Source organism: Drosophila ficusphila, unplaced genomic scaffold (assembly GCF_018152265.1).
Source record: "Drosophila ficusphila isolate 14025-0441.05 unplaced genomic scaffold, ASM1815226v1 contig_198, whole genome shotgun sequence".
Lineage (NCBI taxonomy): Eukaryota > Metazoa > Arthropoda > Insecta > Diptera > Drosophilidae > Drosophila > Drosophila ficusphila.
The window spans coordinates 1659677-1682890 of NW_025064092.1; the positions used below are offsets into that span (position 1 = coordinate 1659677).

The 23214-nt window shown below is 40.2% G+C and overlaps 2 protein-coding genes across 9 annotated transcripts; both read right to left on the reverse strand.

Annotated features, from left to right (window-relative positions):
• Nucleotides 1–1611: 1611 nt before the first annotated feature.
• On the reverse strand, nucleotides 1612–21221 carry LOC108094589 (protein scalloped). Of its 8 annotated transcripts, none has more exons than XM_017195213.2 (12): nucleotides 20548–21221; nucleotides 19450–20260; nucleotides 6652–6779; nucleotides 6246–6384; nucleotides 5634–5764; nucleotides 4591–5280; nucleotides 3593–3633; nucleotides 3335–3524; nucleotides 3179–3241; nucleotides 2919–3091; nucleotides 2056–2290; nucleotides 1866–1985 (listed from the first exon to the last, which is right to left on the reverse strand). In XM_017195213.2, the coding sequence occupies exons 2-12, from the start codon at nucleotides 19481–19483 to the stop codon at nucleotides 1872–1874; spliced, it is 1938 nt and encodes a 645-aa protein (XP_017050702.1). In that variant the 5' UTR covers nucleotides 19484–20260; nucleotides 20548–21221; the 3' UTR covers nucleotides 1866–1871. The 8 variants fall into 8 exon arrangements, with proteins under 8 accessions (XP_017050706.1, XP_017050708.1, XP_017050707.1 ...); XM_017195211.2 differs by lacking the exons at nucleotides 19450–20260; nucleotides 20548–21221 and adding exons at nucleotides 11924–12252; nucleotides 13365–13444; XM_017195219.2 differs by lacking the exon at nucleotides 4591–5280 and having other exon boundaries at nucleotides 1613–1985; nucleotides 3335–3509; nucleotides 20548–21121.
• On the reverse strand, nucleotides 14786–16337 carry LOC108094590 (serine/threonine-protein phosphatase 2A activator). Its single transcript, XM_017195220.2, has one exon. The coding sequence runs from the start codon at nucleotides 16246–16248 to the stop codon at nucleotides 14980–14982; it is 1269 nt and encodes a 422-aa protein (XP_017050709.1). The 5' UTR covers nucleotides 16249–16337; the 3' UTR covers nucleotides 14786–14979.
• Nucleotides 21222–23214: the final 1993 nt, after the last annotated feature.

Here is a 23214-nt window from a genome sequence, read left to right on the forward strand (position 1 = left end):
TTGACAAAAATCATCGCGTAACACACAACATCTCTCGATCGGTCGCTATTTGCCCTACTCATCATCATCATCATCATCATTATCTTGACATCTCTTAATCTTCTCTTGCCAGGAATTCAATTAACAAATTTGTAATATACTTTGTTCTTATGTTCTCGAAGAGTAGTTACCTTATCTAGCCCCAAAATCAGTTTACACTCGATCCAGCCAGCTATCAAAACTAGTTGTCAACCTGTCAAACCTGCTGTCTTTCATCTTTCATCCTTCATCTGCGCTGCTGTTGCTAAATAAAAGTTCGTTAAGCTTGAATAAAATATAACTAACATATTATTTCTATACAATTTGTAGCTTTCACGCGAAGGCTTTCATTTAAAAAAAAATGTCTTAATCCTATTTGCACGAAATTTATGCATATCTAATGGTAATTCGCAAAACTATATGTATCTGTTTCTTTCGCGGCGTTCTTTGTTTCAAACATATTAGTCAATATTTACTCTTACTTTCCTACGTTGTTTTTGTTTTTTTTTTTTTTTTTTAATCAGCTCGCGGTGACTGCTAAATATTTCCCTTTCGTTTTGTTTTTTTTTTTAGGATTTTGTAAAGTTTTCATAAAAAAAATTATACACAAAAAATATGTTTTAAGTAACTTTGAGATCATTTAAATGTATTTTTTTTTTATGTTTGTATAGTACAATTTTACAGAAAGCACTCCATGCTGAACTAAAGTCGGTTGTTCGAGTCTTTCAAACGATTGTAACATAAATATGATACACTTTTCTTTTATTTAGACAAAATAAAAATTCTGATTTCGAAACTGAACACCAATCATCGATCATCAATCATCAATCATCAATGCGTTTTCGAGGCTGTTCAACTGCCATGGGTGGACAAAATAATAATAATAAAAAAAAATAGGTTCTGATGGTGTCGTTCTTCTATATGTATATTTCTAACCCTTAAAATTAGCCTCAACCTTGCTTATAGGCTCGGTTGGTTGGTTGCTAGTATTATGGCTCTCGGCTCACGGCCTTTGTTACTCTGATTCCTTCGGCAGTGGCAGCCGCCTCTAAGCGAAACTCCTGCGGATCCTCGAGTTCAAGTTCAAGTTCGGTTTTCGATTCGCACACCGCCGCCCCCGTCGCCACCGCCGCCGCCGTCTCCTTCTCCACAATGCTGCTCAGGTTGAGGGCCGCCGCAGTGGACCTCCGCTCCGTCTCCGACTCGGAGAACTCGTGAGCGGACAGCTTCAAGAACTGCTCATACGACGAGGTGCTGCTCAGCTGCTTGTCCTCCTCGTCCTGCGGCGACTCAACCCCGAACTGCGGCTTGCTGCCGAGGCACAGGTTGTACGGCGGCAGGATGCCGCGATCCTGGTAGGCGGCGTGCTGCTGGATGATGGGCTGGAGTGCTGGCTCCTGGACACTCGGCGCTAGGCTGCTCTCCGCGTCCAACTGGTAACTGGTGTTGTTGGCTTGTGACTGCGACGTCGTGTACATCACCTCCTCCACCTGAAGTGCCGTCAGGGCATCGATCTCGTTGTGATTCGGCGGCGAGGTGAGTGATTGCTTGATGATTGTGGTAACCCCAGACAGATTCCTGTGCTTCATACTGCTGCTGCTGTCGTTGGCGAGACACTTCTGTGGATTACTACTGTTGCTACTCCTGGCACTGTGGCTCTTTGCATCGCTGCTCGTTTTACTATCGCAATTCTTGGCCGTTGTATTACTGATACTGTTGTTATTGTTGCTGCTGCTGTTGTTGTTGCTGTTGCTGTTGCTGTTGTCGATGAATTTGTGAACTTGTGTGGTGTTGTTGTTGTTGTTGTTGATCGGATTCGCAGATAGATTGGGCTCTGCTCCAAGCAGCTTTTGCTATTCCTTAATTAGTCGGTATATGTGGTGGGTGGTGCCGCTGTTCTGTGCCGCCACCTCAAACACATACGCTATGCACAAAAGTGTCTCCTGCGTTTCGCGGGCTCTCATTACCTGCGAACCAAAATAAATATCCATTTAATTAGGTATACTAAAGGAATTAGAGTAGATGTTTTCTACTCACTTGCAATATTGTAAAGTTCTCCAGCACACTGTTCATCATGTAGCGTTCGGGTAGGTTCTTCAGCTTCTGGATGAAGTTGATCATGTACTCGCACATCGGCGACCGCTGGATGCGGTACACATAGCGATTGTTCTCCAGCCGAGAGTATTCGCTTTCCACTTTCTCCACCACCTGCTTGCCAAAAGAGCAAACGATCGTGGAGCAGACGAGCACGACATTCTCGTTGCTTTCGTATCTGCGGTTGAGAAAGATAGTTCGTTCGTAAAGATAGTGCACTTGATTCATGGCTTTCGGCCTTTCGGCTGCCACCCGCCCATGAGTAAATGTAAATGAATTTTTCCGCCCTTTCCTTATTATTATCTGCTGTTCTTAAGTGAGCTAGTTGATGATAGTTGTTCTTGGGCAAACACAGCACTTTATGGCACATTCCTAGTGAAATGAAGTTTGGAAAAAAGACGAACCATAAAACAATTTAGATATGGCCTTGTTTTTTCAGTTGCTCCATGACTAAACTTTCATGCCCTTATTACATGACTTCTGAATTTAGTTTGACTTCATTTTAGAAACCTATACAACTTATAATGTACAATATATTTGTTTCTCATCTCTTAGGGAACTACTTCCTCTGGGATTACCAAAATACCAATCTCGCATATAAGAAAACTAATGACTAACCATGACTAATCTGTGATCATGATATACTGCTTTAAGCAGCAAAAACAAACCAAGCTCTCTGTTTAAGTATACGTTCTCCTGAACAAAAACTTTGTTTCTAGGCTTTTCCCAAATGTCTGAACAGAAACACCCCTTGTTGTTGCCTATATAATACTATATATTATATTACTTGATCGGTTGAGACTTACTGGCTGGTTACGCCATAGAAATCACCCGTTTCGCTGCCGGTCGTTAGGTCGGTGTTCAGGTCCGCCCAGCATTTAACCAGGTAAAACGCATTCTGTGGACCCTTTTCGTAGAGATCTTTGAGCCCCCCGGACTTTTCCGGAAACTTGTCGAATATTTGTCGGATATCAACAGTCTGCATTGGATTGGGGGATTGGGGAAAATCAAAAATGTTGTATTTAGTAGCTGGCAATGGAAAATATTTCATAATTTGAGTACGTACCTCAAGCAAGGGATCGGAAAAGGATGGCTTGCCGCCAAGTTGCACGAAAAGGTGACGGTTGTACTGTGAATGAATGGAACGATTATGAGAGATTGTTTGGGGGAAATCAAGGAGGGAAGAGGAGACGAGGAGTCGTCTCCTCCTCGGTTAACATACCATATCATCTCGCTGGATTTCCATGAACGCCGTAAACTCGAGCAGGCGGAATTTGTGCGTGGCAATGGCTCGGCCTTCCCAAGGCAATTGTGAGGGCGGAATTCCAGTTTCATCCCCGGAAACGGCCGTCGATGGCTTGCCGGCTGGATAAGGTGGCTGGGCGAAGGGCTTGATGCTGTAATCATAGAAACTATTGGTCAATGCAAATGCGTTGTATGGCCCAGCTGAAAGACACAGTGCGATGCGATGCCAACTTACTCTTGCGATGTGCTCGGCTGGAGTCCCGGCTGCCAGAATTGCTGTTTGCCGCAAAAAAAAGAGAGAGAGAGAGAGAGAGAGAGAGAGAGAGATGGGATTGTAAAACGGAATATGCATATATAACATATATAATTCCCATTGGTTCGATTCAGTCAGTAGAGATGAGCGTTATACAAAGAACATGGTTAAACATATGGTGAGGCGACTTGTTAATCAACTGTTCAACTAACCGATTTGTAATTAATTCGAGTTTTTGCAAGTAGGAGATACGAAGAACCCAGCAGATTTCCTTTTTAGGCTACAGTTTTGGTGAATATGTTACATACGTAGCACACAATACGAGTATACAACTTAGGGTTAGGCTCTAAAACGGGCCTATATCCTTTATTTATCATCGTAAATGGTAAATCGTACATCGAACAGCAAGTCAAAAGCAAGGAGTCAATTTCAATGAGCAAGCGATTGCATATTAGGGCTGGCATAGCAGTACAACATAGCAGCTCATCATTGGGGCCACACTTCTTGTCGGGGAGTGATAGTATACTATATACTGATGTATATTTGGAATATAGAGTGATAGCCAATAGAGAGAGTACGGTGGATTGACAGGAAGAGGAGATACAGTTGGTAGGTGGGTAAGTGACTCCGATCTCGATCTCGATCTCGTTCTCGATCTCAATCTGGTCGAAAGCGAAGGTCCCCGCGAATTGATGGTTGCTTGGTGGGTTGCTTGGTTGGTTGGGTGAGTGGAGTAGTAGGTACACACATTGAGGAAAAACAAAAAGCTAAACAACAAGAGCGCATTGCAAATCCTAAATGAGCAAATTGCAGTGCTGATGTGGCTGGCGAATTGCGAATTAATGCAATGTAGCTTTGGTAATGAGTTGCGTGTATGACAGCATATAGTATATATACGATATATATATCTTTTGCACAAGGCGGTGGTGGTGGCGGTGGTGGAGTTTGAAATCGAGTTTGAAATAATAACGTTAGCTTACGCCAGAATACAACGGTGGTGGAGGCGGTGGCGGCGGTGCTGCCGAATCACTTTGACCCACTGGACCATCGTGGGTGTCCCTGTCACTCGAATTGGACCGTTGCTGCTGCTGCTGTTGTTGCTGCTGCTGCTGCTGCTGCTGCTGTTGCTGCTGCTGCAGGTGGTAGACCGCTGCAACGGCTGCCGCATGCTGGTGATGGTGCGGATGCATATGACTATGCGGTAGGTGCGTCAGGTTGGGATGGGAATGGTGGTGGTGGTGGTGGTGGTGGTGGGCTGGATGGACTGGGTGGATCGGATGGTGGACCGGATGGTGGTGGTGGACCGGATGGAAGTGGTGGTGCTGTCGCGGCGAGGACGACGACGACGGATTAGCCACCGCGGGTAGAATACTATGCCTATGGCCCAAGTGCCTTGCATGATGGATGCCACTCGAAACGGCAGCAGCACCGCCACCAGCACCACTAGTAACACCACTAGCACCACTAGCACCACCACCAGCAACAGGAGGAGGAGGAACACCACCACCACCACCACCACCACCTGCAGACGACGAAGACAATGCCGAGGCAGCCAATGCCAGATTGTTGGCCGCTTGGGCGGACACGATTTGCGAACTGGTCATTGTGCTCATGACCTGCAACGTTTGCTCTTTCTCATTTAATAAATGCAGGGACACACCATTGGTTTCCTGCAAAAGAGTTTTCAGTTTTGTGATTGGGTGTGTTTTGTGCTGAGTTGTAACATGTGCTTTTATGCCTTTGCCTTTGCTGCTGCCACGCAATCGAGATTCGGTTTTCGGGATTCAATTGAGGTAAGTCCCCAAAGCCCACATGGAATTTGTGAGGAGCTGGCTAGGGGATTTCCATCTGACAACTTGCAGCTCAACTGACCAGTCTTCCTTGCTTTTTTTTGCGCTCATCCCACCCCTAAGATCAAGGATCTGAGTCCTTCTGTTGTTGTGAGACGACCTGTCCTACGTTTCCATGGCTACGAAAGTCTACCCCACCGCGAATACTTGACTGAATTTCGGAGGACACTCACCACTTTGATTTTCGCCTGGATCTCGCGCAGTTTCCGTCTAGCAAGCACCTGGATGTGCGAGCTGACTTGCTTCCTGGTTCTCGTTTTGCCAGTGCGCAGCTTAATATACCGGGCGATCAGTTCGTTGCGACCTGAAAGCAGCAGGATAACAAGTAAGTAATAAATACTTAAATACATAATATATTTAAGTTCAAAAATGAACAGAAAATGCAGAGATTTCAGAAAACGAACACAATAAAATATCCCATGTTCCCTTTTTACCATTTCGATATAGAAAAACTCGTCATATGCCCTTGCTTTGTTAATTTACAACACTTCAGCGACGCTTGAATTCCCAACGGGTTCTAGCTGTACAAGGGTTGTCACCCCTTTCTCTGCCGAATAGGTCAGTAATCAAGTGCGGGAGATCAAAGCAGGCTCCCATTGTTTTCCCAAGTAGAAAAATTAATTTAATTCCATTGATGGCGACTTTAATTAATATTTATATTCCTAATAATGTATTATTCACTTGGCAACGGATACATTTTTTACTTTGCATTATCAGCAAATTGCGGACAAATCTGTTATCTAGAAAAGATGACTAAGTAGATGTGAATATTTTGTAGTACTTACCGTACATTTTACCCTCGTCGGATAAAATGATTTTCCTACGTCCGCACGGCGGATATATAGATAAAGCCTCTTGAAAACTCTGTTCGATATCTGGGCTCCATACACCCTCGGCATCAGCGGACGATAAATCCTTTTCGTCCTAAAATAAACAGAATTTTAAATTTTTTTATGTATATATTATAATGGAAGCTTAATTAAAAGAACTTCATATTTAACTTTTAAATAAATTATTAAATATTACATAGTTACTCCACAACTTTCGCTTGTTTTTGAGAGTTAACAAATTTAATTAATTTAACTCTAACAACTTTAATTAGGAGCAGAAACTTTTTTAAAATGCTCCGTAATTTTCGCTTTAAATTAAAACTAATGAACAAAGGGACTGCATGTGGTTCTGCAAACTTACATCGCTCATATCACCAACATCCAAGTTTTTACTATCCACCATGCTGCCATTTGTGTCTGCCGATCCAAGGGCACCTGGCGGACCGGCATTCACTGGAGTCCACGGTGATGGTATGGTGCCGGGTCCAACTGAAACCAGAAATAGAACACAATGTTTAATACAATGTTTAGCAATGGGTGAAGTGGTAATGAAAGTGTCAGTTGAGTTTGGTGCGTGCGAATTGGAAAATGTGGATGTCCCAGTCCCAGCCAAAAAATCAGCACTAAAACCAAATGATTACAAATTTGTGTACCACAATTTGGTCAGGAAATATGTAGTATATAAATTCAATTAAGAATTTGAACCTAGTATACAAAATAAAGTTAATACGAATGAAACCTGGTTTGTATCATCCTAATTAAAAATATTTGTTAATTGCATGTAATGGCCCATAAATTGTTCATGTAAACATCAAATAATAATAGTGAAAAACATAATTTTCAACCTGTCACATACAAAACGTCTATTCACCTTTACAATAACAATCTGCTTGACTTTTCAAGCTTGTATGTGTTTTTTCTCCCTGTTATTTTCTAAATACCATAATTATTTGTTGAAAAACTCTTTAAATTTTTTATTGAATATCTTACTATTGTCCTGAATATAAGTACCACTTACTTGCCCAGAAACTCCAACCTCCTTAACCCACTTTTGTGCTATTTACGCTCAAGTTGGCAGAAATGTAAACAAACGACCAATTACTTATACCAGCGATAAATGTTTTTACAAAAAATGCATTATGTTAGAATATTTAACACAATGAAATGATTCACTAGATTTGTTTTTCCACACAAGAGAAACCAGATTCCCTTTAACAACTAAATGGCCATTTTTGAATGACTAGCGAGCGAATGAAATTGTTTAAACATTTTCATATTGTTCCTCGGAATTTCGTTGTTTACGTTTTTGTAATAAACGTTTAAATATTTACTGTGAAGGTCAAGAATTGAATGTGAAAATCGCATAAATCCGCGGGAATGGTAAAATCCTAGGTGAATGGATAGGAAGATAAATTTCTGGCCCAACAGAGCTCATGAACCCAATCCGCAAATGGATTGTGGGTGTGTCTCTATGGGTAGAGTGTAGGTTATATTGTATTCCTGCCAAAGGTTGTAACAGAAAAAAGAAAGCCTTTCCATTCCTACAAACTGTACACATTCCCGATCACTAGCAAAACCAAAAATGATTCAAACATGTCCTCTTCCTTTGGCACCCTTATTTGTAATGAACAAAATCCTTTGATAGTGCTTCTTTTTTTTGAATATTTTATGTAATGAAGGTTTTACATATTTCTTATTCATTATTTGTGAGCTTCGTCATACGTTCCAAATATCAAATTAAGTATCCATTGCTCACAAATAGTTATTAAGGACTAAGCATTTTCTAAGGACAAGTAATCCATCGAGGTCATTAACCCACAAGAATAGCTCTACTTGGGCCATCAATCCATTAAAAGGAAATTATCTGAGAGTCCATGTGCTTAACTACCGGTGAGCAAACAGCGTGCATAGGGCCATAAAGCAGATATATAGTCGAATCGGGCATTAGAAGTCAACCGGTCATTATCCACTCACCCGATAAAGCTTTGAATTCCTCGAGGGAATCTAAATGATTGGAGAATGGCGCCACTTTAAGGCCGATAACACAAATCGTTGTTCAAACAAATCGCAAATCAATCACAAGGATAGTTTCCTTAATTCAAAACTTAAATTTACAGCATGAAGCGCATCACTCTGATGAATCACAAATTCTATTTATCAAGTTAAGCATTTTGTTTTTATATTATTATTTTTATTTTTTTTTTCGAATGTATGTGTGTGTGTGTGTGTTTGTGTTTTCCCCGACTTGTTTCCACAGACCGTCGAAATATAAAACAATCCCGTCCGGCAGCCAAAAGGGGGAAAAAAAGAAAAAGAACTGAAATGCGTCTGGTTAAGAGAAACGCGCACGTCAAACTGAAATGTGCCGTATAGTTTTCCACATATTTTTCTATTCTTTGTTTTGGCCGGTTCCTTTTTCTGCCCCTGGTCTGCTGCTTGCTGCTTGCTGCTTGCCACTCCATTCCATTTCCACTCCACTCCATTTCCACTCCACTCCATTTCCACTCCACCATATAGCCAGCACATAACATAGGGCAGCCGAGCCGTAGGACAGGGATGGTTCTAGGTATTTTGTGAGACACCGAGGATAGAATGCAGTGGCAGTGGCAGTGGCAGTGGCACATACCCTCGCAGCGAACTATTGATAGAAGCCCTGCCCGATGTACCATACCATGCCATACCATACCATACCATACTATACTATACTATACTATACTGTATGTGGCATTATGATCAAGTGCGACTGAACCGCCGAGTCCGCATGGGTATAAAACGCGGTGAGTAGAATGAAAATATCACAGCCAAATTCAGTCTTTCCTTCGATCGGAGAGAAGGAAACCAAAAATCGTTTTATGATTAGCGTAAAAGGAGCAATTCCATAAATTTGATTACACAAGAAAGTTGAACATTAATCCAGGTGCAACCAACTAGACTTGGTAAAAACAAAGGTAACAAAGGTGTGTTAACAAATAATTACATTTTTACCCATTTAAAACTAGACTGTTTAACCTTTGGTTTCTTTAAATGATAGAAAAAAATAATAATAATTAGCAGCTGGCTTTTTGTTTAAAATGAAATAAGAAGAAATGCCGCACCTGTAAAAGTAAGTCTTTATTTGAAAATAGTAACTAGCATTGCTATTCAATGCATCAAATTCATGGGACAAACTATGCGAAAGATTTCTTCGCCAGCTTCCACTTTCGGTAGTCAAAAATCAGCTTGACATGTGCGGGGGGTTTATTAAAATAATGCATATACGGATATTGCACGGTGTGGAACTGCATATTGTCAGAGTGCAGGGGTTGGGATCGCCTCTATAAGGGTGAATGTGCCATTTTTCATAATCTCGCTAGAGGAGAGCGAAACACACGCATTCGCATTCAGTTCATTCAGTTCGCTAGGGGAAACAAAAAAAAAAAGGAGCGGAAAGACCGAAGAACGAACCGAACTGAACGAACAAAATAGCTGAACCGTGCATTAATATTATCAGAATAGAATTTTTCGAATTTCAACAGAAGCGGTTCAGGATAATTTCCAATTAGAAAACTAGAAACAGACTTTTGTGTGTTGGGTTGTTCGGTCGGTCGGTCGGCCGGTCGGTCTACGGTTGAACTCAATTTCCGCCTGAAACTCGCAGCTGCTCATGTTCAGTTTTAATAAGGGAATGTGTGTTCTTTTTCCTGCTTTTCCATTCCTACCCTTAGAAAGCAGCAATTTTGTTGTGCGGCAATTGGAATTTATGGTATGCATTCTGCTTTTTCATTTTCTCTATGTATGCTTCGTCGCATATACGTATATGTGTTTGTGTGTCTGTATATTTACATGCCTTCGCCTCCTGATGGGGCGGTAAACAGTTATGTGATGACGTACTTGGCTCACCAAGGATCAAACAGTTAGGATCCGCAACATCAACATTTTTTGAAACCCTATAGTTCCTATAGCTTTTTACTTCCTTGTTTTAGGCTTTTATTTTATGATACCCTTAAGGATACATTTTCTATTACGATCATAATTGATAATTAATTAAATTGTTCATGCAGATATAGAAATGATCGGATTGTTTACCCGACAATCTGTTTTAGTGTCTAGATATTCGGAGGCGACTATGTATATCTTTCAGCTGTTTTGAAGACAGACTTGTGTACTTTAAACAAACAAATACTGCCAAATACTGAAGGCCAACAAGTTTCCGGCTCCGAAGAGAAAGTTCCCACCCAAAACACGTCTCCCAAAATGTCTGCATTAAATTAGCGGTGTTTAAAGTATAAAACACTTATTTAATTCACTTGTATTAATTATCATTGTGATTATAATGAAATAAGGGTCCGCAAACATTACTTATTTACCCTCGTACCAATGCCAACCCTTAAAACGTCCCTCTTATTCTCGCCTACAATCAGAAAGTCAGAACTGGGGGTGGTGGATTTGCAAAACTGCTTAAGGTTGGAATGAAACCTTTTCCGCAGTGGCAAAATAAATTCCATGAGAACTTTTGGCCAGTGGAATTAGAAACAGGTCTAGGAAATAAGAGCCAGTGATGATTATTTGGCCATAGAAACTTCTCTCCGTATTCTTTGTCATTTTTCTTGAACGTCTTTATCGGATGAGTCAGCCATTAAAACTGATGATATACTAAAATACTTGTGTTCATTGTTCAGACATTTTAAGTTGCAGAACCAATTTAAAAATTTATTTTTTATCTCTAAAGATGCTTCCGCTTTTGGGTTTTTGGGCTTCCGTTGATCTTAGTTAGAAGAATTTATAAAAATAAATGTAGAGAAATTTAGATTTCATTAAAAAATAAATAAATCAGGAAATTTGTGATGACGTTAATACAATAATCTTAAAAACAGAAATCTTTTGCAGACTTAATCCGAACGTTTCCTATAACAGCTATACAAATAAAGAAGTCCGATTCCCTTGCAAACTAACTGAAAGTGTCTGAAATGGAAAATCGTAATTAACGATCATCCTTTGAGTCATATGCACAGTGATCGCTCGGTATAGCGAAACCAAATTGAAATACTTAATGCAGGTAGCTTCTAAGCAAAACCAGTTTATAATAAAACAATAAGTTGCAGACTGTGACAAATTATGATCTACCCCAAATTACAATCTTTTTAAAATGTAGTATTGTTATGCAATACTATGCAAATGTACAACACTTGTGAAATAGACTCTTTCTCAAATCTGCTCGGTTGGCAAAATCTTTTCAGCTATATAATCTAAACTGGCCAAAACGAAAACATCCTTTAGAAGGGTGTCAAAAAAGTATCTTAAAGTTCGCTTTATGCATATGTAATTGAGTTATTCATCTTGGCAATCGAAAGTTGACTTCTCGTTTTGGATTTAGATCGGATAAACTTAAGTATGTATGTGTGTATGATGTGTACATAAATGGGAGAGTGGAGGCCCAGCAGTTCTGCTCTCTGTTTTTGGTGACTTTCCACATTAACTCTCTACAGCTCTCTGTTGTATTTGTATTGGCTTAGCGTTAGCATAGATTTCGTTAGAAAATACACGAGGAAAGTCCCAAAAAAAAAAAAAAAATAACAGAAAACAACTTTAAGTGGGGGGAGGGGAAGGTGGGATTTGGATTTGATGGTGATTTGGTGGCAAATTGTGCAACGGACCTGCCTGTTCTGTTTTCTCCGACGTGCAGCTGAGGTTGTTCTGCAATTGCAGCAGCCCAGTGCTGCAAGTGCTGGAGCTAGTGATGTTTTTCATGCAGCCACTTTTTTCTGTCGTCGTTGTTCTATAGTTCACGGAATTAAAATTTTTTCGCGCTAGATTTAGAATCTGATGTCACCGTCAACCGTTTCTCGGCTGGTCAAAAAGGCACTCTTCTTGTTATTATTTTTATTCGCTTGTAACAGTTAGTTTTTTGCGCTGACTTTGTATTGTGGTGTTTATTATCTATTTCCGTGATAACGATGTTCGGTAGCAGCAGCGCGTCTCTGGACTGTGAAAACCCTTTCGTTTTTTTTTTTTTATTTGTTGCTTTGGATTATGTGGCTTATTCGACAAATACTTGTTTTTGCACTACTTTACTTTTCCTCGACTCGTATCGAATCAAATTTCGATTCTAGGTGTATACACATGCATATTCCACATACTTACATCTGCAATAATTCATGAATCGGAGTTCTTGAGGAAGTGAGAAAGATCTTTTTCAGGCAACATCTTTTTACTTGTCGTCTCTCGTACTCATTCTCACTCTCTCAAACACTCCCACTCTCCCTATCGCTCTCTCTCTTGCTCTCCCTCTTACTCGCTCTGGCTCTCGGCGAACAAGCGATATATATAACTGTGTATTTCGTAGCGAGAGTATGACCAGCTTTGAATAAAATATCGTTGTCGTCGTGCCAGTGAGACTGTGTCTGTAAGCCTTTCAGTGGAAATAAGGCGCAGCTGCGGCAATAAGATGAAGAAAGAAGAATGGCCACCAGAGAGCTAACTATTGGATAGGTTTGTCGCTTTTTTTTTTTTATACATTTTCGTTAGTTAATGGAGAGTTCGTAATTGAGATGGGGCTTTTAGCGATGTCGATGACGACGACGATGACGATGTATGTATTTTTTCATCTGCCCAAGCAAATAGTCTGTTTTTCTGCACAAGTGCAGTTCTAATTGTGTGTATATGGGCGAATTGTGAATGTGCAAAAGCGTACGCACATGTGTGCATGCACATGTACATCAGTATGTATTTGGATATATTTTTATGAAATCTGAATGTGTGTTTTTGAATTTTTATTTGCGCCCAAAGGCATAGAATAAATTACTTAAAAAAATCACACACATCCATAATATAACGATATTCTTCTAGCTGCCCCACGCCTACTGTTTATAAGATACGTATAAGAAAAGATAAAACAAGAAAAATCAGAGAGCAAAAGAGAGAAGGGGAATATAAAAAAAAAACTGGCCACGGTCGCATACTAAACGAATTTTCTAAAAATCTTTCCAAATAGACAAAATTCGAAATACACAAATTGGAACAGAAACAAAATTACAAAAAAAAAAGATAAATCCAAATCGCAAGGAAAATGTATTTAATAATCTTAAACCCACGCACACTTTGACAGCCGCTCACGGCTGTACGGGGGAAAAGGGGGCTGAAATGAGAGGAGGCGCACACACAAGCACACAACGATGACGACAACGAAAAATCGCGGAAACACTGCGAAAAACGCAACGCGCAGAAGCGAGAGAAACTCATCGACTGAATCCAAATTCGAATCAATACAAAGAACGACGCCGACGTCAGCGTCGATAACACGGTACAACACAGCCAGCACACAACACACACTATATGGTGGCTATAGGCTAGCTAGCTGGTCTGGTCGGTTTGGTCTGGTTGTTGACGTTACGTTTATGGCTTGGCTAACTCGACTCATTCTCTGCTGCTCTGCTACTCTGCTGGTCGAGGATAGCGACAGCATAACTGGTGGATCTGGTTGTTTAGTTTCCTAACACACAAACGCTCACTACGACCACAGATGCAGAACACAACCCGATCAAGCCCCCCGAAATCTCCACACTCCCCCCTTCCCACTACAACCGAACCACCATACAAGTGCACTGCAAACACACACACCAAGGCAATTGGGGAGCTAGAAGAGAGAGAGAGAAAGGCACGGACGTAGACGTAACGTTACTCAACGCCCGTTCTCGCTCTCGCCCGCGCTCTTCCACTCTGGCTCTCTCTCACAACGCCATCGGGTGTGACTAATCGTCGAAGAGCTTATGCCGCTGGCGCCTTAGCGCACGATTTCCAATTCGCTCACTTTGTAACCCTTTTCCGCACACAGGGTGTTATAACTTTGCCCAGAATTTTGCAACGGAAGTCCTTCATCAGTGCCCACTCTCTCTCTGACCTGACCCCATCAGCAGCGACAACACGTCAAAACGAGACGAGAGCCAGTGGCGATCGCATCCCAAATCTCGGCTACCGTTGACTATCGTGTTTATTATGGATAAACGGAGTTTCTTTTAACTAAGTACGCTTTTGGAACGTTTTTTAACGCTTCAATTATGACTTTCCAATTTTCCACATTTAAAAACTTTTTTTAATTTTAAGACAATTAAAAAATTTTAAAACACTCAAATCTTTCCTTTTTAATTTTGGAGAGATCACTTAATTTTTAAGTAAGTGTAAATTAATATGCCATTTTGGACGTGAGCCACCCGTTTCTTATTTGGTTTATTTTCGTTTACACGGCTGATCATTATCCATTGAATAAAGATTGAAATCATAAGTTTATGGTTAATGTATAATCAGTTCTCCCGCTCATTTCCCGTTTGCGCCTGCGTGGTTTCATTACTTTGAGCAATTGCACAGCAACTTTTTCATTTCCCAATTGCAAGTTTGGATTGAGTAAAGAAAACTCTACAATTAAGTATGACTACGTTTTGTAATCTTTTCTCTTAAAAAGGCAAAAAAATGGGTTTCCCTTTCAAGCGAATTCGATTTTTAAGCCCCGAAAGAATCACAACTTTACAGATATTAATAGGATTTTATGTTTTGGAAGGCGTTTTTTCGCTAGTTAAAATACTTTGAAGTATACACCCATTCGAGAATTATTACCGGGTAAAAAAATCTTGTACAAATGCCAATCGGTTTTCATCCTTTCGGTTTCGTTTTTGGATTCAGGTTCCTTTTCTAATTTTTGTATTACTGGCGAGGCATTTTAGGGACCTTCGGTGAGAAACGATGTGACGGAGTCATTCTGGCCAACTGGCTGACCGGGGATAAACGGAGTGGAGTTGGGATCGTTGTCCTCGACCATCTGCCGCAGCATCCAGAGGCGATCGCCCTCGCTGTCATCCGACTTGGCCTCCTTGGGCGTGTCCTCCTCGAATCCGAGAACGGATTCCGTTTGCATGCCCACGTATCTGCTGACTGGCGGCAACAGTTCCACATCGTCTCCCTCCACACTCCTGGTGCCCAGGAAGGCCCGCTCCAACTGACTTTGTTGCGACACCGCATCGAAGGACATCAGCTCACAGAAGATGGCATGCTCTACGGTTTTGAAGGAGGAGAGCACGTGGTCCACGTAGTTCCGCTCCAGGCCACGGTACACCTGCGGCCAGGTGGGAATCGAAAGGATGCTCCACAGCTGGAAGGCCACCTGGCTCAAGGGGCCGCCGCGCGACTTCTGCAGGTGATCGATCAGATCCACGATCATGTAGTCCTGCCGGTGGCACTCGATCAGCTTGCCCTGCTCGCACTGCATCGGCGTGAAGGGGGCCTCCACCGAGAGCTGGGCGGCTCCCCAGAGATACGGCAGGAAGTAGTAGTCATCGATGGAGCACTTGGGGTCCCGGGCAATGGGCAGGGCATAGGTGGTGACCAGCCGGCGCACCAGGTGGATGTAGCGGGCGAAGAGCATCAGGGCGGCGGCCACCGTGTCCGTGGCCATCAGGATGCCGGCCCGGAAGAGGCCGCAGAGGAAGAAGAGGAACATGAGCTCGTTGGCCGGACCGAAGTCCAGGCTGGTGGCGTTCCCGAAGGACCGGCGCAGGTATTGGCCCAGCTCGTTGATGTGCTTGCACTTGGCCCGGACCGCCTGGTCCAGCTTGCTGAACACGTGCTGGAACATGTGCTGCATCCAGGCGCGGTAGGATCGACTCTTCACCTCGGCCGCCGGCACCGTCACGGCCGATCCCTCCAGCTTGGGCGTGTGCTCCGCCAGCAGGTGCTCCAATCCGTCGAAGATCTCGCACAGGCGCCGCATCTGCTCCGTGACGGGGAAGCTGTGCGTCGACCGGTGGCCCTGGATCGCCTTGCTCGTGTTGTTGATGTAGGCAATCGTGTCGTGGTACGCCTGCGAGCGGACCCAGCGGTCCAGGTCCTCCAGGCTGCGCACCTCCTTCACGGGACCATTCTGGAGGAAGGCCGACGAGCGGAGCACCTCGTTGCTGGGATCGGTCACTTCGCACCCCGGCTTGTTGCTCATTATGGATCTGGGACGACTGTTATGTACTTTTTATGTACTTTTTGGATGTGGAAACGGGTAAGAGTTATATGCCTTCGAATCAATCGACATGACCTACTAGAAGCGCCTAGAAAAACTATCCTTCCTTTTGCATAAACAGATAAAGCTTCCTTCGGTAGATTCCATTTATGTATGAGATCTTTTTGTAGGAACTTTAACGGTTTTTTAAAAAGAAATATAAAAACTAATTGGAAGGTATACTGATATCCTGATATAAAATAAAGTTCTTTTTTTCATATTGTTTACTAACAAGTAGAGAGTGAAGAAGAAAATGTACATTTTTAAAGGCTTGTAAATTATTTGGTTAATAATTTGTTATTGAGTTTGAGTTAAATCAAATCCTTTTGGGACGCTATTTTTGGTTGATCCTATAAATAAATATTACTACAAGTTCCGCTAACGACGAGCGCTCCATTTGAGAACATTTTCCCCCATTTCTGCACATTTGCTATTACAAGCTAATGGATTTTTCTAAAGTCTGGAATGCACACACCCAAGTTAAAGCAATACCTTTGATCGGGGTGCCCCATTCGAACCCCATAGGTATAGCGTATATAACGTAGGCGTATTGCCGAACTCGGATTACCTTCCGATACAAACCGCTTGGTCTTAGAACACGGTGGCTGTCACGTTCCGCAGACATGACAAAACGATCAATTTGCAATTGTACACGAATTATTATCCATATATACGAACTAAACCGTTAAATGCCACATAACTCAGTTGTACGTCATTGAAAAGTACTTAAAATTTGTAACCAGTAGCTATTTGGTAAGAAGCAAATGCATTATTTTATTTCTACGAAATACTTTTTTAATTTCATACAACTTTTTTCAAATTTCATGAGTAATAGTCTTTAAAAAATATGGCAACCAAGTGTCTCGTTGTTTAAAACGTTGATATTAACTAGATCAAAGAATATCAAAAGATAAATGGCGTCGACGAGGGAATAGGTTTTTTCTTAAATATATAGGAAAAAATATTCAGATAGCGCAAAATAAGATGAAGGCGATACAGCCAAAAACCATTTGGCTTTAACAACTTGAATGAAATTATTAAGTAAGTGGGATCTAAAACTCTTTATTTAAATAAATGTGTTAAATTGTGTGTGATTTTTAGTTAATGAAAGGTAATCGAAAAATCCAATGCAACTTAAAGTTGAAAGTTTGGCAATAAATAAGTTTAAATATCAAACATTTACAACTTGTTTGTCAACAAACGCAGCTGATTCGAAATTTTATCAAATTCGTTTACCAAAGGAAAGTAAAATGCAATTTCTGGCGACTTTCTTGTCCACAACATTTCGTTTTAAAGTACCCAACATAAAATAAAAATGTTATAATTTTATAGGAATTTTTTGTGTTTAACCTCTGCAAGGATTCGTTTCGAGAATCGTGAAGTTTTCAACGCTTTCAACGCGACTTTGTAGAGTTATTACGAAAGATTCTGTGTCTGTATACCGGCGTGTATCGGTTATATTTATCCAAATGCGAGTTTGAAGCAGATCTTTGGTCTTTGGTCCCGGTAAGCGAACCATTTGTCTGTGTAAAAGAAATTCTTTGCTTCATACCAACGAAGATACGAGCGACACAGGAGGAGCGGCGAAGGCAGAGAAGAATCGACGGACCGGGAACCAAAATAAATGCGCAATGCATACATGGAGCGCACATGAGAGCGGGATGGGACTACAACGTGACATTCCTTAAATTTTTGTTTGTGTTCAGGGAACATTAAAAAATATTTTTATCTTGTGCAAAAGAACCAACTTCTGATGGGAAGAATCCTTATTTATTTTTTTTCTGTTTTTTTCTGTATTTCTGTTAAGTTTGCTGCTGCCTTTTGCCGCTTTGACGTTGCCGACGTTCTTCGCTTCTTCTCGCAGATGCTTTTGTAGTTTTCAAGGGGAGCCGGCCGAATCGGAGTCGAATCGCCAAATACCCGAACTTTCTAGGGAAAAAAAGGAGGCAGGAGAACAGGCACAGTGTGTCCAGTCCAGTCGGCTTTCGAAATTGAAAATACCTATGGAAAAATGCGCCCACTGATTCAGTATCGCCGCCGTCATCTGCAACATCAGTGGTTCTTTTTTTCCAATAGTTGCAAAAAAGAAGCTAACATTCTTGGTGCGACATCGTTAACTCATACCTGTTCCGATTACAGATTTAGAATTTTTCAATTTCCTGTGTGGCGAAATACACCATTGCTAAAGCTAAGGTGCTGAAACCGAACTCTTTAAGCCGACGGACAGAGATACGGACAAGATTTAGGTTACTTTAAGGAGCTGTCTTAATCAGCTATTAGGAAACATTAAAAATAGGGCAAAATTCACCTCAATTTGTTTTCTCTGTGAAGAAGATTCTAGAATAATTATTGCCAGGAAATGTGTCTGCCAAAAACTCTTTCATATTTTCCATAAATATTCCAACACCTATGCAATATCAATAGTCTAATTTAAATAATTGACTCCATTTTATATCTTACAATATGCTATTGAAATCATTGTTTGTTTTATAGAACAGGGCTAGAATATAACAAATTGGTTGATCAAATTATGAGAACGTAAATCATCTTTATTGATTTGATTTTGCACAGATCTTTTCATCCATGCATTGCATTTAATTATTGACCTATTATTTAATTGTTGACCTTCTCTTAAAGCATTTAAGAAATCACATATTTTCCTAAGGACTGTTCCAAAACTGTTCAATTTAATTGTTATTCAAGAGAAGCCCATAAGTCCAATTCCAATACTCGAAACCAATTTTGTCTCCCTGCAAGTAACAGGTGTACGAATAAAAATTTGTATCAAAAAAATCTCAAAGTCACAAGTAAAGTTATAAAATGTAAAACATTTGTTCTTGTTGTACGTTTATTATTTTGTTATGGTGTAGACTCTTGAATAAATTATTGCTCATAAGTTGGAGTCTTCATAAACACTTTCAGCAGGTGTTTCTGGGGAAACCTAAGATCGCTGACAATTCAATTTGAATATGAGAAAAAAGTGTAAAGTGAGGAAAACATGTCGACTAAATAAAAAAGAAAACAATATTTTTAACTTTTACTTTTTCGTTCTGCCAATTTATTTAAGAGGAAAATAACCCCCGCGGTTTTGGATTGTTTGCGAAAGTTGCCGTCGGCAAGTGCGAATAAAAATCAGAAACTTACTTTTGTACAAAAATTTGGAGTAATCACAATCCATGCTGCATTAGTCTGAAGATCCAGGATTATATTTCGGTGGCCGCCGTAACTCCACTTGGCTTTTTTTTTTGTGTTTTTGAATTGATGAATTGGAATACTAAGTCGAGGAGATTTATTCGTTGGGTGATTAACAAATTAAGTATTCACCGCACCTTCTTTGGTGTCGGCTCTTGGATTTTGTAGAGACAGAAAAGAACACAGCTGCGGCAGTTTCTCAGAAAAAACCGATCCATTAGTGGTGTTAACCGCACTAACCATTTTCCACCGTCGATTATAATGAATTTCGCACTGTCTTTGTGGAAAACAACATGACCATTGTGTCATATAGTATGCCCGGTTTTTTTGTTTTTGTTTTTCTTTTTGTTTTTGTTTTAGTTTTAATTTGCATTTATTACTGTGCATTTGTTTTTTATGTTGTATTGAATTTCTTCTTTCCGTGGGCTTATTGGCGGCGAATCATCTGTGCACTTTCGAATGTTGATAACGCTGCTTAATATTGTTACGCGGTTTGACATTACTGCAATTCAAATCCACTTTCAAATAAGCAAAACCTTGCGATTTTGTTGTATTCTTATGGATTTTTGTGGTATTTGAACAGTAGCCAGGGGAGCTAAGTTTACACTTGACAGACACACAAACTCGTCGGAGATTACTATCAAATCTGGATGTTTACGTTTCTGTAAAAGTATTCGAAGTTTTTTGTTTTGGTATCCTTATCATGGGCTGGGCTTATTGATGTTTTGTGAATCGGCGGCGCTGGCTTGCTTTATTTAATTCACTGCGAAAAAAAACAATAACAAACATAAACAGGAAAAAATGTGATCCGTAGGTTAGGTGTTATTTGTTTAGTTTTGCTTTGGCTGCCAGAATACGACGTGGAGGGGTTTTTTTGTTCTGTTATTATTTTTTCGTATTTTTGAAAGTGGGTGCAACAGTTGTGCAGCAATCAGCGCAAATGAATCTCAGCGGTGATTCATAAGCTGTCAAATAAATGCACACACTAGAAAAAAAAGGGGTGTAGAACAAAATGTGTAGAGTGGCCGAAAAGCGCTCCTCCAAATTTACCTGCGCATTAACAATAACGGCGCGAATCGGGATACTACTACACTATGCCATTGCACTCTCCGTATTTTCAGCACACACGAACGACGCGAATTTACACTGGCTTACATGAAATGCAATTATAATATATATATGTATATATATATATTTTTCCTTCTTTGCCACGGTCTATTTCAGATTCGGTTGCAGCTTACAATGCGAAGCTAATTAAACTAAAACTTTGTTTACCCAATAGGAAACCGAAACTAGGAGCCATTATTGATACCATGTGGTCTCGGGCTATTTATAAGCAATTTGTCATTTGGATAGAGAACAGACATCGGACATGATGATGATTTTCTGTTCCAACTTTGCGCTTATTTTTTACCGGCACACTTTGCGATATTATAGAACAACATATCCGACGGATAAAAGGGAACGGCGAGATGGATTTCTTGAGAAAAAAGAATAAACCGCAATTCTATTCTGCTGTTTGCCTTTCGCTGTGCATTCGGTTTTAATTTGAACTAATGTTAACTATGGGCTCTCGCAATCGCAAATAACACAGACGCAAACGATGGCATAAACAGAACTACCAATAAGAAATTATCTCAAAATGTATTTCAGGCAAAAAAGTAAAACAGTAAAAGCTCTTCTCATTTTGAGCACGAAACGAACACGACCGCAACAACCGCCCCGAAACAACAACACTTCAGAGCGCCGAGTGGAGAGCGGAGAGAGAAAAGCGAAAAGCGAACGAGCAGGCGTACATATGAGCAGAAACTGTCAGCCCAGCCAGAACTGGGCACCCATACACCCGCGGAGCCCGAATCCCCCAAGCCCTGGATACCATACCCATTCCCATTCCTATTCCGTGCTTCCCCCCAAATACACCTTATAGCAGATACTCGAGGGGTACATTCCTGCAGCCTCAACAGATTGTTGAATGCGCGTGTGACCAGCGCCACGCGAATTTTGGAGCTTCGGGGGAGAACTCGCCCGAAAACACGCGGCACATAATACCCAATCTGGTATATTTATCTTTTTCGAGCGATTAAGCTTCAAATAGTTATAATATAATATCTATAGATTCTTTTAAGGCGGCTTCTGATTAAAAAATTTGAAATACAAATAAGTTTTAAAGTTTGCTTTGTGTGACAAAGAATTCTTTATGTCCTGTTTTCGTGAAATCGAAATCTTCAATTAATCTGAAGCCGACAAAGCAATTTCACACCACATTTTATTTAAAATGTAAAGCAAAATATGTATAAAAATGTACTCAAACATTTTTGATTTACTTAAAACTTTAGTAATTACTTTGCTAAAATCGCTCCGAAACAAAAACAGAATAACAGTATCCGTATTGCAATTTCCACATTACACGGTCACATTGACAATAAAGTAGAACAAATGACATTTCCTTTGTATCTTGCTTCGCCAAAAACAAAACAATTTAAAGCTATAATATTAAAACACCTTTAAGATTCTGTTGTCAAATATTTAATGTCCTGACCTGCAGTTTTCAAAATCCTTTGGATGCATTGTAGGAACTAAATATACATATTTGCGCCCTCTTGAGCTTTTAAATAAATTAACCGACTAAAGTTGATACCCCGTAAAATGTATTAACAAAAATCGTTGAACTAATTGTGCTTTCCTAAACTTTAATGTTTAAAAAGTATTTATGGTCAATAATTTAGACCTCCTAAAGTACATGAAAACCGTTTTTTTTTTTTAAGTATTTGGATTTAAAACCTTTGGTTTCTAACTAAAATTGATATAGACCATTATGACTGCGAAATAATTGTTTCTTGCTGTTTCTAAAATACTTTGCAAAAGATACAACATACCCTATAAAATCTACGTGTAACGGGTATAAATGGGAAAAGTAATTGAAAGGAGAGGCATCGAGAGTAAAAAATGCGAGAGTGGCCGAGTGAATGTTTACAGCGCATGAATTAACTTCGGATGTTTTGACTAGAGTTATGGTTGTCGTTTTAGTAGCTGCTAACCCCCTTAAGAAATGCTCAAAGATGTGCTAAATCCAGTTGGATTGAGTTCGTCTTCGGCTATATTGTTGAAAACGGTGCAATTGCAGTTTACCATATGTATCACATTTTGGCGGTAAAAGCTTTTGGCTTATTTCACCAAAGGCTGAGTGCATTGAACTTATAGTAAACTTGGCAGGTGAACAAAACTGGTTATAGCTTACCCGGTGACAGATTCATAAGATGGTTATTTCGGATCCCAATTTCTCCAAAATAATGCCTAGAATATTTTACAAGCAAAGAGTTAAAAAATCCTTTCGTTTATAGATTTTGTTTTACTCTCGTAGCTTGTGACTTAAACTTTGTTTCATATTAAATATTACGTTTAGGTTGTCCCACGACAATATAGGAAGAAACCTAATAAATCCTTACCCTCTGCATTCCAAAAATATTTTACATTTTAATTAATTTTCCAATACGAGATCCCATTTCAATTTGTTAAGCTACTTGTAATTCAAAAGATTTTGTAGTTGTTCATATTTTAAGAATATAGAAATTTATTGCTTTCCTTTGAAATTGAAATTAATTTTGAACTGCTACTATATACAACTACTTTATGATCAATGAACAAAATTTAGAAAATATTCGGTTGTAACAGGCAAAAATAAATAAAAAGTATAGAATAAAATAAAAATCAATGACA